This window comes from Heteronotia binoei, chromosome 20, assembly GCF_032191835.1.
Source record: "Heteronotia binoei isolate CCM8104 ecotype False Entrance Well chromosome 20, APGP_CSIRO_Hbin_v1, whole genome shotgun sequence".
Classification (NCBI taxonomy): Eukaryota; Metazoa; Chordata; class Lepidosauria; order Squamata; family Gekkonidae; genus Heteronotia; species Heteronotia binoei.
Window position 1 is genome coordinate 27,983,506 of NC_083242.1, and position 16,705 is coordinate 28,000,210.

The 16,705-nt window shown below is 48.4% G+C and overlaps 1 protein-coding gene across 1 annotated transcript in view; it reads right to left on the reverse strand.

Annotated features, from left to right (window-relative positions):
* The window catches only part of TRRAP (transformation/transcription domain associated protein), a 280,470-nt gene that overhangs the window by 43,491 nt on the left and 220,274 nt on the right, over positions 1-16,705 (reverse strand). Inside the window, 2 exon segments of the mRNA XM_060260958.1 lie at positions 5,980-6,197; positions 9,909-10,134. Coding sequence (XP_060116941.1) covers positions 5,980-6,197; positions 9,909-10,134 — 444 coding nt within the window.

Consider the following 16,705-nt stretch of genomic DNA (forward strand, 5'->3'; position numbering starts at 1 on the left):
GGGACTGAAAACAGATCACCCAGTATCATAATGAAAAGGTAAAGCACCAGTTGCTTCCGACTCTGGGGTGACGTCGCATCACGACATTTTCATGGCAGACTTTTTATGGGGTGGTTTGCCCTTGCCTTCCCCAGTCATCTACACTTTCCCCCCAGCAACTGGGGACTCATTTTACCAACCTCAGAAGGATGGAAGGCCGAGTCAACCTCGGGCTGGCTACCTTGAACCCAGCTTCTGCCGGGATCGACCTCAGGTCGTGAGCAGAGAGCTCGGACTGTTAACATATGAAGCTGCCTTATACTGAATCAGACCCTCGGTCCATCAAAGTCAGTATTGTCTATTCAGACTGGCAGCGGCTCTCCAGGGTTTCAAGCTAAGGTTTTTCACACCTATTTGCCTGGACCGTTTTAGTTGGAGATGCCGGGGATTGAACCTGGAACCTTCTGCTTACCAAGCAGATGCTCTACCACTGAGCCACCGTCCCTCCCGTTTCACCACTCTGCGCCACGGGGTCTCATTTGGAATACTGTGTACAGTTGTAGTCACCGCTTCTCAAAAAAGATATTATAGCACTGGAAAAAGTGTAGAGAAGGGCAACAAAAATGATTGGCCGGATGGAACATCTTTCTTAGGAAGGAAGGCTAAACAGGTCATGGCTCCTTAGCCTGCAGAAATGGCGACTAAGGGGTGCCATTATAGAGGTTTCCAAAATTATGCATGAGAGAGGAAGTAGATGGGAAAAGTCCTTTCTCAGACTACAAATACTCAGGGGCACTCAATGAAATTAATGCGTAGTTGGCTTAGAAAAGATAAGAGGAAGTCCTTCTTCACCCAAATAGCCAATAACAAGTGGAATGGGCCACTGGCCTGATCCAACATGGCTTCTCTTATGTCCTTATGTGACACGGAGTGTTGGACTGGATGGGCCACTGGCCTGATCCAACATGGCTTCTCTTATGTTCTTATGTGACACAGAGTGTTGGACTGGATGGGCCACTGGCCTGATCCAACATGGCTTCTCTTATGTTCTTATGTGACACAGAGTGTTGGACGGGATGGGCCACTGGCCTGATCCAACATGGCTTCTCTTATGTTCTTATGTGACACAGAGTGTTGGACTGGATGGGCCACTGGCCTGATCCAACATGGCTTCTCTTATGTTCTTATGTGACACAGAGTGTTGGACGGGATGGGCCACTGGCCTGATCCAACATGGCTTCTCTTATGTTCTTATGTGACACAGAGTGTTGGACTGGATGGGCCACTGGCCTGACCCAACATGGCTTCCCTTATGTTCTTATAACCTTGCCACTCTAAGCCATGCATAATGACAGAGAAAGACACAGATCTACAGGAGCAGGAGGGACTCCCCTTTTTCACATGCTGAGGACAACCCCTCCCCGCTAGTCATGAGAACAGTCCGCTCTCTGGCACTGCAGAGGTTCAGACGGTGACTGAGGCCCCAGGTGCATTCTGGAGTTCCAGGCTGCCCAAAAGTAAGACAGAGGGAAACTTCCTTTTACACAGCTATGCTACCGTCACCACCAAAGGACAAGGGGGAGATGGAGATCCGGCTCAGCTGCACCATCCTCCTCAGAGGAGACTTCAGGGGAGCCAGTGCACGGCTTGTACCAAGGATGAACATTAAAAGCACTGCTGAAGCACATATCCCCCGGCAGAACACGAGTTATTGAGGAAGACTCAGCATGGGTTCTGTAAGGGAAGATCTTGCCTCACTAACCTGTTACATTTCTTTGAGGGGGTGAACAAACATGTGGACAAAGGAGACCCGATAGATGTTTACCTTGACTTCTAGAAAGCTTTTGATAAAGTTCCTCATCAAAGGCTCCTTAGTAAGCTCGAGAGTCATGGAGTGGATCAAAAACTGGCTAATTAATAGGAAGCAGAGAGTGAGTATAAATGGGCAGTCTTCACAGTGGAGGACGGTAAGCAATGGAGTGCCGCAGGGCTCAGTACTGGGTCCCATGCTCTTTATCTTGTTCATAAATGATTTGGAGTTGAGAGTAAGCAGTGAAGTAGCCAAGTTTGCAGATGACACTAAATTGTTCAGGGTGGTGAGAACCAGAGAGGATTGTGAGGCACTCCAAAGGGATCTGTTGAGGCTGGGTGAGTGGGCGTCAATGTGGCAGATGAGGTTCAATGTGGCCAAGTGCAAAGTAATGCACATTGGGGCCAAGAATCCCAGCTACAAATACAAGTTGATGGGGTGTAAACTGGCAGAGACTGACCAAGAGAGAGATCTTAGGGTCGTGGTAGATAACTCACTGAAAATGTCAAAACAGTGTGCGATTGCAATAAAAAAGGCCAATGCCATGCTGGAAATTATTAGGAAGCGAATTGAAAACAAATCAGCCAGTATCATAATGCCCCTGTATAAATCGATGGTGCGGTCTCATTTGGAATACTGTGTGCAATTCTGGTCACTGCACCTCAAAAAGGATATTATAGCATTGGAAAAAGTGCAGAAAAGGGCAACTAAAATGATTAAAGGTTTGGAACACTTTCCCTATGAAGAAAGGTTAAAACGCTTGGGGCTCTTTAGCTTGGAGAAATGTCGACTACGGGGTGATATGATAGAGGTTTACAAGATTATGCATGGGATGGAGAAGGTAGAGAAAGAAGTACTTTTCTCCATTTCTCACAATACAAGAACTCTTGGGCATTCAATGAAATTGCTGAGCAATCGGGTTAGAACGGATAAAAGGAGGTACTTCTTCACCCAAAGGATGATTAACATGTGGAATTCACTGCCACAGGAGGTGGTGGCGGCTACAAGCATAGCCAGCTTCAAGAGGGGGTTAGATAAAAATATGGAGCAGAGGTCCATCAGTGGCTATTAGCCACAGTGTGTGTGTGTATATATATATAAATTTTTTGGCCACTGTGTGACACAGAGTGTTGGACTGGATGGGCCATTGGCCTGATCCAACATGGCTTCTCTTATGTTCCCAAGTGTATGTGACATAAGAATTGCAGAAGAAGTAGTATTGCAGATTTATACCCTGCCCTTCTCTCTGAATCAGAGACTCACAGAGGCTTACAATCTCCCATATCTTCTCCCCCCACAACAGACACCAATCTGAGAGGACTCTCACAGCAGCTGCCCTTTTAAGGACAACCTCTGCAGAGCTATGGCTGACCCAAGGCTATTCCAGCAGGTGCAAGTGGAGGGGTGGGGAAGCAAACCCGGTTCTCCCAGATAAGAGTCCGCGCACTTAACCACTACACCAAACTTTGGCAGTCTTACGATGTGTCCTGATAGGCATCCTTTTGTACATGCATGAAGCTGCCTTATACCAAATCAGAAGGAAAAATACAAAGAGCTCCACGGCATGTTAGGTACCAACTAAAGGAGAAAACCGTGGAGAGCAAATGCACAAAAATTATACCAGAATTTTACTATCATGTCTGTTAAATAAAGGTAGGCAGTTCAACAGGTAAAGCTCAAAACCACTATCTCATGTTACATACAAGTAGGTAGCTCAACAGGTAAAGCCCTAAATCTGTCAACAGCAACAATGTCGGTAAATCAACCCCCCCGAATAAGGCGAGGAGCCTCTAAATAAGACAGTATGACTAAGAATCACTCCTAGTGGAGAAAAGTGTCCAAGTCAACCACTGTTTTGGGGCGCGGTTCCCTTTATCAAGATCCTGGTACTATTCCCATAACAGCGAATAGATGTGTCAGTTTCAAAACAGGACAGGAAACCTTCAAATAGTCACCTTCACTTCTGCATCCACGGTTTTCTCTTTTAGTTTTAACTGAACCAAGCCGCTGGTCCCTCAAAGCAGCTACTGCCTAACTCTGACCGGCAGTGGCTCTGCAGGGTATCAGGCAGAGGTCCTTCACATCTCTTCCAGTGTTTTCTCTAAGCCGAGCCAGTTTTTTTAGCCTCTGGGCTCACACATTTTTGTCTTCGTCTCAGCCTGCTCAGGACGAAGGGCCCCTGAGCGGCTCACCACTTTCATGCCAGCAGCTCACAAAGTAGAATTTTTGCTCACAAGACTCCACAGCTTAGAGGGAATATAGATTCTCTTCCCACCTGCTCCTTTATAACTGGAGATGGCGGGGATTGAGCCTGGGACCTTCTGCATGCCGAACAGATGCTCTGCCGCCGAGCCGCAGCTTCCAGGCACACCTGAAGCTGCCTTATACAGAGTCAGACCACCGGTGCATCAAAGTCCATATTGCCTCCTCTGACTGGCTGCGGCAAGGCAGAGTCTCAGGTCAATGTCTTTCTCCTCACCTACGACCTAAGCTTTTTAGCTGGAGATGGCGGGGATTGAACCTGGGACTTCCTGCATACAAAGCAGGGGTTCTTCCACTGAGCCACAGCCCTTCCCCTTGTATCATGATGTGGGACAGCATATGTAGACTGTGAGATGAGCACTGTGAGATGAGCACTGGTGAGACCTTGTGACGGCCCCAAGGGCTCTCTGGGAGTTCCACAGGAGCAAGTTGACTGGAACTCAGATCTCCCCGGGCCACCTCCAGTTCGCACTTCACCTTTACAACCCCAAAGCTCTGTGCTAGACCACACAACTTAACATCAGCCAGATTTAAAGCATGAGCACAGAAGCCAGGAACGGATATGCGTAACAGTTAAAAACAAATTCTTAGCATCAGCCAAAAGCACCATTATATTCTCCACTGTTGTTGTTTTTTAAAGAAATCACTGTAAAATGTTTACCGAGTAATAAGATAGGAGGAGAAGGGATTCGGTATCCGAGTAACTGCTCCTTTGGGGTCAAAGTTATAAAAGGAAGGGAGAAGGCTGCATCCTACGCTGTGCCTTTGTTCCGTGCATGCATCAGACAACTGACAAAGCTACTACACTTTCTCCAAAAGTTAGAGCAGAATTCAGAAGCATGTAAAAATCAATTTTAATCTTTTTTTTTTTTTAAGCCCTCTCCTTTGGTCAAGGGAGCACCTAAACCCTTTCACCCGACTCCACACTAAATGTCACAAAATGAATGAAGATATTTAGGGAAAGATGCCACAAAAATGTCACCCACCTCTGCATAATCAAAGGCAAATTTTAACATGTACTGTGTGGTGGATGTCCCCCCCCCCCCCAAACATACATTTGTGCTTGTGGGGAAATCTGTGGTCCAGAATCACCCATCTTTCACCTGCACCCTATACACCAGGAGTCCCCACCTTGGCTCCTCTCTCACCTTGAAAACCCCATGAGGTGGAATTTCACAGGGTCAAGCATGAGGCTAGATGGCCATCTGACAGCAATGCTGATCCTGTGAATTTAGGGGGAGGCATTTGTGAATTTCCTTGGACGAGGTGACCCTGGAGGTCCCTTCCAACTCTATGATTCTACGATTCCATGGTACTTTTAGCAGCCCGAATAGCTGGAGCTTGCAAGAGCTCAGAAGCTAAGATGGGTTGGTCAGGGTCTTTTTTGTAGGAAAAGCCCAGCAGGAACTCATTTTCATATCAGGCCACACCCCCTGACATCATCATTGTTTCGTAGAGGGCTTTTTCTTGCAGAAAAAGCCCCAGCAGACGCTCATTTGCACATTAGGCCACACACCCCTGATGCCAAGCTAGCCGGAACTGCGTTCCTGTGCATTCCTGCTCAAAAAAAAAAAAAAAAAAAAGCCCTGGGTTGGTTATGGTGTGTACTTGGATGGGAGCCCACCAAGGAAGCCCAGGGTTGCTCTGTAGAGGGAAGCGATGGCAAACCACCTCTGCTCCTCTCTTGCCATGAGGTGGTTGGGACTTCCTGTTACAGCCTGAATAGCCCAGACCGGCTGGAGCTTGTAAGAGGCTGGTTATGGTTAGTACTCAGACGGGAGCCCACCGAGGAAGTCCAAGGGGCCATGCAGAGGAAGACACTGGCAAACCATCTCTGCTCCAGCCTTGCCTTGAAAACCCCACACGGTGGGACTTCACAGGGTCTCCGTGAGTCAATGGCACGCTGTACTTTTTCTTCTTTGCCCTACCTGTGAAAAAAAGGTGCCTCTTGGTGGTCTCCTTCCGCTTTTCCAAACAGGGGTTCAGGAGGCGAAGGAGCTGGAGCACCCGCTCTTCCCGGCGCGACTCCGTCAGGCAAGCGTCGTTCATGACCAGGTACGGGTAGATCTTTCCATTGTGGCCTCGGATGTAGAGTCTCCGGGCTGCGGTGTTGTGTTTTTGCACTATCTCCACTCTGGGCATAAATCTATTCAGAGAAAGAGGAGGGGGGGAGAGAGAGAGAGAGAGAGAGAGAGAGAGAGAGAGATAAAAGCACCTGAGCATCTCCAAAGTCTAAAGCGTCGTTTCCCTCTTCCGAGATGAAAGCTAGTTTTTATTTAATTGAAATGCCATACATAAAGGCTAACAAAAGGAAGCATATTAGCGACTGAGATGCCCTAGAACAAAAAATTCCTCATTATCCGGTTTTTATAATGAAATGCAGTCTTTTAAGCCACTACGCCGTCCATTATGTAGCTTGGCCAAGGTTGGTATTTTGAGTGAAAAGGCTCTGACGAGCGAGTGTGCGTATTTGTCTCCTCCAAACAGAACGGCAAAAGCACCCCCTTGTCTGCTGTAGCTCAGATTCTAACTTCCAGGCAGGCAGGAAGGCTACCCCAAAAGGCTCCCGACTTGCCAGATCATGAGAGGGGGGGCAGGAAGGGTTGCATCAGTGCTTAAAGGTTCTCGGGGCCCTTTCTTACGTGCTCAGATCCATGCACCTGACAAAGGGAGCCGTGTTTCTCGAAAGCTTACGCTACGATAAAATTCCTTAGTCTTAAAGGTGCTGTGACGGTACTCTACGATTTTACACACCCGGAGAAATTCTGTTTGGGGTCATGAAGCAATTTTTCTCCAGGCCGGTTTGGCCAGAGGATCCTGGAGGGTTTCTGCCATCTCCTGTGCATGGAGCAGGTCTCACTCTGTGTGTGTGGGGGTGGGGGTGGGGGGGAGGAATGGAAGTATTTGTGAGTTTCCTGCATTCTGCAGGGAGTTCGACTAGATGACCCTGGAGGTCCCTTCCGATTCTAGGATTCCAGCTAGATGCTTTCAGGCCCGTAGCCAGAAAAATTTTAGGTGGGGGGTGGAGGGGCGCCAGGACTTGGCAGCTTCTTCCCTCCAGCAGGCAGCCCAGCCCCAGCAGCAGGAGCCGCTGAACACGGAAGGCGCTTCCCTTCCTCCTCCCTCAACTATCAAGTCGAAGGGGGAAGCTCTTCGCATGTGCCCCCTCTGAATGAAGGTGCACGTCCTGCCCACACCCTCGTCACTCTCGGGCAGTGAGGGCCCCCTTCCCCTGCTCCATGCACCCTGCCGATTCTTTCCTCGCCTGGAGGCAACAGCCGCTTGCCTGCCCTCCCTCACGCTCTGTGAGAGGAAAGAGGAAAAGGGCGGCCAGCAGCAAGCACTGGGGAACCCCCGGGTCCTCTGAGGGCTCCACAGTGGCGGCTCTGGCTCCTTCTCCCGCTGCTGGTGACTCGCTCGGCACCACTCCTGCCGCCGCCTCCTTTTCCTCAGGCCCTGCCGCCAGCCAAATGAATGAGAGGCAGATTGGAGGCCCTACGGATGGAAGGGAGGGTCGAACGCAGTGGCCTGGCCCCTCCCGGGCCCCACTATAGCTACGGGCCTGGATGCTCTCCTCTTCCTTCTGCGGCTGCTGGTTAGAGAGAGCTCAGTTCTCCATGAAGCTTTCAGTGTTCTCCTCTGAGGCTTTGGTGCAGCTTCTGCCCAGCCTCCTGCTGATCTCCACGCCCGCCCCCCCTCCAGCAAGGTAAGCGCAATAAGCTGCTTGTTACCCAGCCTGTGGGTATATTTCTCAAGGTGGTTTGAGGGAGAGATGAAAAGGCCAACCGCAAGGGAGGAGCTGGGTCACAAGGACGACAGAGGGTGACACAACGGCTGAAAGCCTGCTTGGCAGGAAAAGGAGTGCGATACAAGTCTAATAACAGGAAACAAATATCTGCTTGCTGCGTGCCCACCGTGTGCTTAAAAGCACTGCGCTCGTTCAAAGAGAGAAAATATTTCATAGGATTTCCCCCGCCCCCCGGTACTCCCCCAAATCTCCAATTCTTCCAGAAAAACTGTGGGGAAAAGGGCCTCAGGAAAAAAGTGTTTGTGTGCCCCCAGGTCCCCCTGGAGATCTCCCCTCCTGAAGATCAGATATCCTCCCAGGTTTGGGCTTCCCAACCTTTTTTTTTTGAGCCTGCAGGCACCCTCTGGACGTCAGACACACCGTCATGGGTGCAGCCGCAAAACGGCTGCCGCACCTTCCTTTCAGTCACACCTTGAAGACCCTTGTGTTTGGGGGTAGCTCCCGCCAAACCAAGTTTTTTTAGAAATCTGCAAAGCCAATGAAATCTTCACTGGTGAAAGCCCCACCTGGCCCTGCTCACTTTCTAAAAAAACACCTGGTGGGCGCCAGGGAAGGTGTCGGCAGGTGCTGTGTTCAAGGTGCGGAACGGCATCTTGGATTTAAGGACTGAATAGTTCTTATACAGCTGCCCTGAGCCCTGCCTGGCACGGAAAGGGAGCGTGATACAAGCCTAATAAAAGAAAATAAATATATGTTTAGAAAAAAGAAGATATTGGACTTATATCCCGCCCTTCACTCTGAATCTCAGAGTCCCAGAGCGGTCACCATCTTCTTTATCTTCTTCCCCCACAACGGACACCCTGTGAGGTGGGTGAGGCTGAGAGAGCTCTCACAGCAGCTACCCTTTCAAGGACAACTCCTGCCAGAGCTATGGCTGACCCAAGGCCATTCCAGCAGCTGCAAGTGGAGGAGTGGGAATCAAAGCCGGTTCTCCCAGAAAAGAGCACATGCGCTTAACCACTGCACCAAACATGCCCGCCGTGTGCTTAAAAGCACTGCACTCATTCGAAGAGAGAAAATATTTCATAGGATTTTTTTCCCACAGTTCTCCCCCAAATCTCCAATTCCTCCAGAAAAAATATGGGAAAGGGGCCTCAGGAAAAAAGTGTGTGAGTCTCCCCTTGCCCCCCCCAGTTTTTTCTGTTTTTTTTCCCTCAAGGCCTCTAGAAAAGAGGATAGGTCTGTGAGAAGACAGACATAAGAGAAGCCCTGTTGGATCAGGCCAATGGCCCATCCAGTCCAACACTCTGTGTCACAGAAGAACATAAGAGAAGCCATGGTGGATCAGGCCAATGGCCCATCCAGTCCAACACTCTGTGTCATATAGTGGCCAATACACACACACACACTGTGGCTAATAGCCACTGATGGACCTCTGCTCCATATTTTTATCCAATCCCCTCTTGAAGCTGGCTATGCTTGTAGCCGCCACCACCTTCTGTGGCAGTGAATTCCACAGAATTCTTCACCCTTTGGGTGAAGAAGGACTTCCTTTTATCTGTTTTAACCTGACTGTTCAGCAATTTCATCGAATGCCCATAAGTTCTTGTATTGTGAGAAAGGGAGAAAAGGACTTCTTTCTCTACTTTTTCCATCCCATGCATTATCTTGTAAACCTCTATTATGTCACCCCGTAGTCGACGTTTCTCCAAGCTAAAGAGCCCCAAGTGTTTTAACCTCTCTTCATAAGGAAAGTGTTCCAACCCTTTAATCATTCCAGTTACCCTTTTCTGGACTTTCTCCAATGCTATAATATCCTTTTTGAGGTGCGGTGACCAGAATTGTACACAGTACTTCAAATGAGACCGCACCATCGATTTATACAGGGGGGCGTTATGATACTGGCTGAATTGTTTTCAATTCCTTTCCTAATAATTCCCAGCATGGCGTTGGCCTTTTTTATTGCAATCGCACACTGTCTTGACACTCGCCAACGTGGTTGGAGTCACCCTCCTACACTTTTTAGCACCTGCCATTCAAAGCAAAATGACACATTCCCCCTTCCCCCACCCGAGCACAACCCCTCTTCGCAGCCGCTCCCGCTTTTACCGTGCGATCTTGATGTAATAGTGGGTGGGCTTCGGCATGAGGAACTCGCCGGGTATCTCCACTTCGGCCGTCTGGGCCGAGAAGTTGCTGAGAAAGCGACACTTCTCCTCAATGAGGAAGAACTTGGGCAGCTGCTTGGTTTTCGCCTCGAGGATTTTGATCCACTTCTTCAGCTTCGAAATGAGATTGTGGAGTTTCATGGAGCCCGGCACGCTGAAGTCGAAGTCTGGAAGGAGGCAAGCAAAACGACAGCGGTGAGAAATGGGGATGACAGATACCCAGATGACTGCAGTTGCCACAGGTGCAACTCTGTCAGATCTCAGAAGCTCAGCAGGCTGACCTTGGATAGCGCTTGGGAGGGAGAACATCAAGCAAGGGGTTACTCTGTAGAAGGCAGCCATGGCCAACCACCTCTGCTCATCCCCTGCCTTGAGAACTCAATGCAACTGCTCATCCCTTGCCTTGAGAACTCAACGCAACTGCAGAACGCAACTGCTCATTCCTTGCCTTGAGAACTCAACGCAACTGCTCATCCCTTGCCTTGAGAACTCAACGCCTCTGCTCATCCCTTGCCTTGAGAACTCAACGCAACTGCACAACACAACTGCTCATCCCTTGCCTTGAGAACTCAACGCAACTGCAGGACGCAACTGCTCATCCCTTGCCTTGAGAACTCAACGTGGGGTCAGTTGCAACTTGACAGTGCTTAATTAAAAAGATAGCCCCCTGTGCAAGCACCAGTCATTTCCGACTCCGGGGTGACGTCACATCACGACGTTTTCATGGCAGACTTTTTTTACGGGGCGGTTTGCCATTGCCTTCCCCCGTCATTTACACTTTCCCGCCAGCAAGCTGGGCACTGAGAAAGGATGGAAGGCTGGGTCAACCTTGAGTCGGCGACCTGAACCCAGCTTCTGTTGGGATCGAACTCAGGTCGTGATCAGAGCTTAGGACTGCAGTAGTGCAGCTTCATCACTTTGCACCACGGGGCTGCTAGTGCTTAATGATTACTACATAAATTAAGAAGAAGACTGCAGATTTATACCCCACCCTTCACTCTGAATCTCAGAGTGGCTTACAATCTCCTTTACCTTCCTCCCTCACAACAGACATCCTGTGAGGTGGGTTGTGCTGAGAGAGCTCTCCCAGAAGCTGCCCTTTCAAGGACAACTCGGTGAGAGCAATGCCTGACCCAAGGCCATTCCAGCAAGCTGCAAGTGGAGGAGTGGGGAATCAAAACAGGTTCTCCCAGATAAGAGTCTGAGCACTTAACCACTACACCAGACTGGCTCTCTATTAGAGCTACGGCTGACCCAAGGCCATTCCAGCAGCTGCAAGTGGAGGAGTGGGGACTCAAACCCAGTTCTCCCAGATAAGAGTCTGCACACTTAACCACTACACCAAACTGGCTCTCTTAAGGTCCATCCTAAGCTGAGCTAGCCTTCTGGGAAAGGGATACATGGTCTAAGCCTTCATATGCTGAAGCCCTGGCACATCAAAACAAATTTACAAGAAACTGCAGAACGCAATTTCAAACCCTGCTACTGTCCTTCTGAATTTTAACTATACTGCTCAGCCATGCTCAAGAACGTCCCAGCATTGGAGGACTGAAAACCAATTCATCACAAGCGACATGGATTGAACGACGTCCGCTGCTTTTAAAGCATTTTCCCCGATCTTACGGAACAGCGATTTACGCACGCCCCAAAAGGAAATATTTTAATATGCAAAAGTTTACTGTGGCTCCGATGTTAATATATGCATTCCCTATCCAAGCTGCTCTGTGATATTCCGTTCCCAAGTCTTTGGAAGAGCCGTTGGACAAATCTCTATCAGACAGACGTGTGTGAAACCCAGCAGAGATCATTTGCTCAAGATCAGAGAGGAAATAGAATATGGAAACAAAAATTGCTCTGATGATCTAAGGGAGTTTAACGCTTATCAGTTGAACTTCCTTTCAAGTTAGAGTGGTTCCTCAGTGGAACAGGCTTCCTCAGGAGGTGGTGGGTTCTCCTTCCTTGGAGGTTTTTAAACAGAGGCTAGATGGCCATCTGACAGCAATGAGGATCCTGTGAATTTAGGGGGAGGGGTTTGTGAGTTCAGAGTGGTTCCTCGATGGAACAGGCTTCCTCAGGAGGTGGTGAGCTCTCCTTCCTTGGAGGTTTTTAAACAGATGCTAGATGGCCATCTGACAGCAATGAGGATCCTGTGAATTTAGGGGGAGGGGTTTGTGAGTTCAGAGTGATTCCTCAGTGGAACAGGCTTCCTCAGGAGGTGGTGGGCTCTCCTTCCTTGGAGGTTTTCAAACAGAGGCTGGATGGCCATCTGACAGCAATGAGGATCCTGTGAATTCAGGGGGAGGGATTTGTGAGTTTAGAGCGGTTCCTCAGTGGAACAGGCTTCCTCGGGAGGTGGTGGGCTCTCCTTCCTTGGAGGTTTTTAAACAGAGGCTAGATGGCCATCTGACAGCAATGAGGATCCTGTGAATTTAGGGGGAGGGGTTTGTGAGTTCAGAGTGATTCCTCAGTGGAACAGGCTTCCTCAGGAGGTGGTGGGCTCTCCTTCCTTGGAGGTTTTCAAACAGAGGCTGGATGGCCATCTGACAGCAATGAGGATCCTGTGAATTCAGGGGGAGGGATTTGTGAGTTTAGAGCGGTTCCTCAGTGGAACAGGCTTCCTCGGGAGGTGGTGGGCTCTCCTTCCTTGGAGGTTTTTAAACAGAGGCTAGATGGCCATCTGACAGCAATGAAGATCCTGTGAATTTAGGGGGAGGTCTTTGTGAGTTTCCTGCATTGTACAGGGGGTTGGACTAGATGACCCTGGAGGTCCCTTCCAACTCAATGGTCCTAAGAAATGGTCCTCTCCTGAAACCAGCATGTAACTGTAAGGACATTCGTTGTGTGGGCTACAAAACAGGTAAACTAATTCTTTAAATGCAGGGAGCAGCTATGGGAGAATCTGATACGTCGGGGTGTCAAACTCATTTATTATTAGGGCCGGATCTGACAAATAAAACCTTATTAAGTCGGGCTATGTGTGTCATAATTATGTAATGGCAGGTAGCGGAGATATGAACTTTATAAGGGACACAGACAAACACAAAGATTTTTAAAAGCTTAAAATAAAACATGCTTAAAACATTAGCACTTGTTCATCTTAAAAGTGCCTTTCTTTGTATCTCTCCCATGGGATTGAGGGAACAGGGCAAAGGAAGCTCTGGCTCTTTCCTTCCTTCCCCAAAGGACCAGGAGGGGGAGGATCCTCAGCCAACAGAAGGACAAGAGGCTAGGCTCAGTAGCTCTGCTGTGCAACTGAAAGAGCCTGGCAAAGCAAGCTACCCTTCCTCCCCCCTTCCTCCCCAAGGGAGGAGCCTCAGCCAGTGGAGAAATAGAGACTTTGCTCTGTAGCTCCTGTGTGATTGCGCAAGTCTGGCAAAGCAAGCTGTGATGCAAAAGGAAGCAAGAGAGAGGGAGAAGGAAGCAGATGACAGCTAGTTGCTCGGGGGGCTTCATTCGGCCCCTGGGCCGCATGTTTGATATGCCTGTGATATGTGGCTTGGGGCCAAGGTATTTGAAGAGCTTTTCCCCCCCATATCTTCCTCCTGGGAAACAAGATTGCATGGAGAGGCCATCCGGATTGTCCCATCGATCAAAGAGGCTTGCTTGGTGGGTACATGAAAGAGGGCCTTTTTGGTGGCAGCCCACAGTTGTGGAAAAACCTCCCAAGAGATACGCACTTGGGCCTCCATGCTTTCGATCTTTAGGAGGCTGTTATTTAGGACTGCCACTGATTAATTGCTAAACTGTGACCATAATTTTTGGGGTTTTATAATAGATCCAGGTGGCAGCCGTGTTGGTCTGAAGTAGTAGGACAACGTTTGAGTCCAGGGGCACCTTTGAGGCCAACAAAGTTTTTTTAATTCAAAGTATAAGCTTTCAAGTGCAAGCACATCTCACTTCAGATAGTTCAGATATCTGAAGAAGTTTTGAGTTTTGACCACTGAGCGACACGGACTGGATGGCCACTGGCCTGATCCAACGTGGCTTCTCCAGATTGCAAAAGTATCTATCTACCTCGTAGTGCGTCTTAATTTATTAGTTCTAAGCAGCGGATCCCTAAACGAAATAGTAAAAGCCAGACTCCATTTGAACGGCTGCAAAAATCTATCACAGATGCATAAGATTCCGCAGCTTACAGGGGTGACAAATCTGCTATTATCTTCTAATATATCTCCGAATGATCTATATTTTGAGGAAAGGAAGAATTAAAAGATTTCTAGGCTCAGAGAAGTAGTTGCATTCAAAGGTCATATGTTACAGGCAATGTTCCTTCTAAGCTGCCGAGTCATGTGAGCAAAAATTCTGCTTTGTGAGCTACTGACATTAAAGTTGTGAGCTACTGCATAAATTATTGTGCTCTGGGGTCATCCTTCTGAGCTAAGACAAAAATGTGTGAGCTGGAGGCTAAAAATCTGTGAGCTAGCTCACGCTAACTCAGCTTAAGAGGGACACACTGGTTACAGGGTGTCTACACTTCCTGCCCCGCGGCTACATCCTCTATCAGGGCGTGGTATTTTAAGATACCTCCCTGGCAACACTCTAGGGCACGAAGGCATGCAACAGACACACCTAAAGCGAGGAACAGTCAAATAGGAGCAGTGATCAGAGAGCTGCCCAAGTGGAAGAATACCAGCAAATTGAGTAGAACAAACACACCATGTTCTACAGATTGTACTGCTATAATCATACTTAAATAGGCGTTTCTTAATCATTCTTATGGCTTCCTGTCTCATAACTGCATAAAGGGAGTCCAAGGAAAGACTGAGGAGATGGAGTTGTTGCTCGGCAAGGTATCCTACAGCGGGAACAGGAGTCACAGAATCACCGAGTTGGAAGGCACCCCCGGGGTCATCTAGTCCACACACCTCCCTCCCGCACAATGCAGGAAATCCACAGATTCCTCCCCCTAAATTCCATTCTGACAAAGTCGAGGTAAGCCCAATTGGATGTATGAGTGTATAATTTTAACTTTAAGGGGGAAAGCCTTACAACCAAGCCTGAGGTTCAAGAGAGGGTTGTCCCAATTCAGCTCGGAGGTTATCCCTGCTACGCAATTCGGAATCCTGCAGATAGGGAATGCAGAAATAGGAACTTCCCTATTTTCTCAATCCAGATACCTGCCCCTTTATAAACACTGCATGGACACCTTGGGGAGATTTAGGGCTTTTTTCATAGAAAAAGCCCAGCACGGACTCATTTGCATATTAGGCCACACCTTCTGACATCACCACTTTCCCGCACGGGGCTGTTTTGTAGAAAAAGCCCAGCACGGACTCATTTGCATATCAGGCCACACCCCCTGGCACCAAGCCAGCCGGAACTGCGCTCCTGCTCAAAAAATGCCCCATGATATTGCAAAAGCGGCAACTAATGAATGGGAATGGTTCTTAACACGGATTCAACTTTGCCCATGCCTCATGGGCCCTGGTCTGTCTGAAGATCAGATCTGAATCCACACATTTCAAGCAAGCCTTTCTGGCATCCATTTGATCCTCCCATCCACGTTTTTGCTTTATTGATATCAGGTCTGCAAGTCCCACCCTTCAAAGCCCTGATGGACAGGTGAGGTCTTGGGAAATGCAGAATACCCTTCGGCTATGCGGTATGCGTGAGATATACCTACTTCCTACCATCTTCCAATTTTCCCCACAATGTAAATTGTCAGTCAACTGGACAAGATATATTAATATGTATATCAGAGACAGTGAGCCCCATGGTGCAGGGTGCAAGCTGCAGTACTGCAGTCCAAGCTCTCCTCACAACATATAATCTAATAATAATAATAATATTTTATTTATATCCCGCCCTCCCCGCCGAAGCAGGCTCAGGGCGGCTAACAGCATTTCATACAATGAGTTATACAATGGGTATTAAAAACAACATTAATCTTAAAACATTCTAGTTATGTTAAAAATCAACATTTCTGGTGCTATTCTATCAGCAAATATGATAGCAAGTCACCTGAGTTCGATCTTGTCAGAAGCTGGGTTCAGGTAACTGGCTCAGGGTCGACTCAGCCTTCCATCCTTCCAAGGTCAGTAAAATGAGTACCCAGCTTGCTGGGGGGAAAGTGTAGATCCGGGGTGGCCAACGGTAGCTCTCCAGAGGTTTTTTGCCTACAACTCCCATCAGCCCCAGTCAGCATGGTTAATGGCTGGGGCTGATGGGAGTTGTAGGCAAAAAACATCTGGAGAGCTACCGTTGGCCACCCCTGGTGTGGATGACTGGGGAAGGCAATGGCAAACCACCCCATTAAAAAGTCTGCCGTGAAAATGTTGGGAAAGCAACGTCACCCCAGAGTCAGGAACGACTGGTGCTTCCACAGGGGACTACCTTTACCTTATTAAAATATTAGATACCGATATATGAACAAAACAATATTCTAGTTACAATTAAAAAAAAAAAAACAAGCTGAACTCATATTCCAGGTCAAGAGGAAATGGAAAAGATTAAAAAGTATTCTTAGAAGTTCTGTTCGTTTTTATACAAACAGTGCAAAAACCTCTTGCGTCTGCAGTCTTACAAAATCCTGATTATAATTCCAAGCCTACCCTCTAGTGAACAGTTGGGGTAAATCACTAGGGAGGAAGGGAAAGGAGAGGAGAGGGAAAAGAAAAAGGAAGGAAGGAAGGAAGGAAGGAAGGAAGGAAGGAAGGAAGGAAGGAAGGAAGGAAGGAAGGAAGGAAGGAAGGAAGGAAGGAAGGAAGGAAGGAAGGAAGGAAGGAAGGAAGGAAGGAC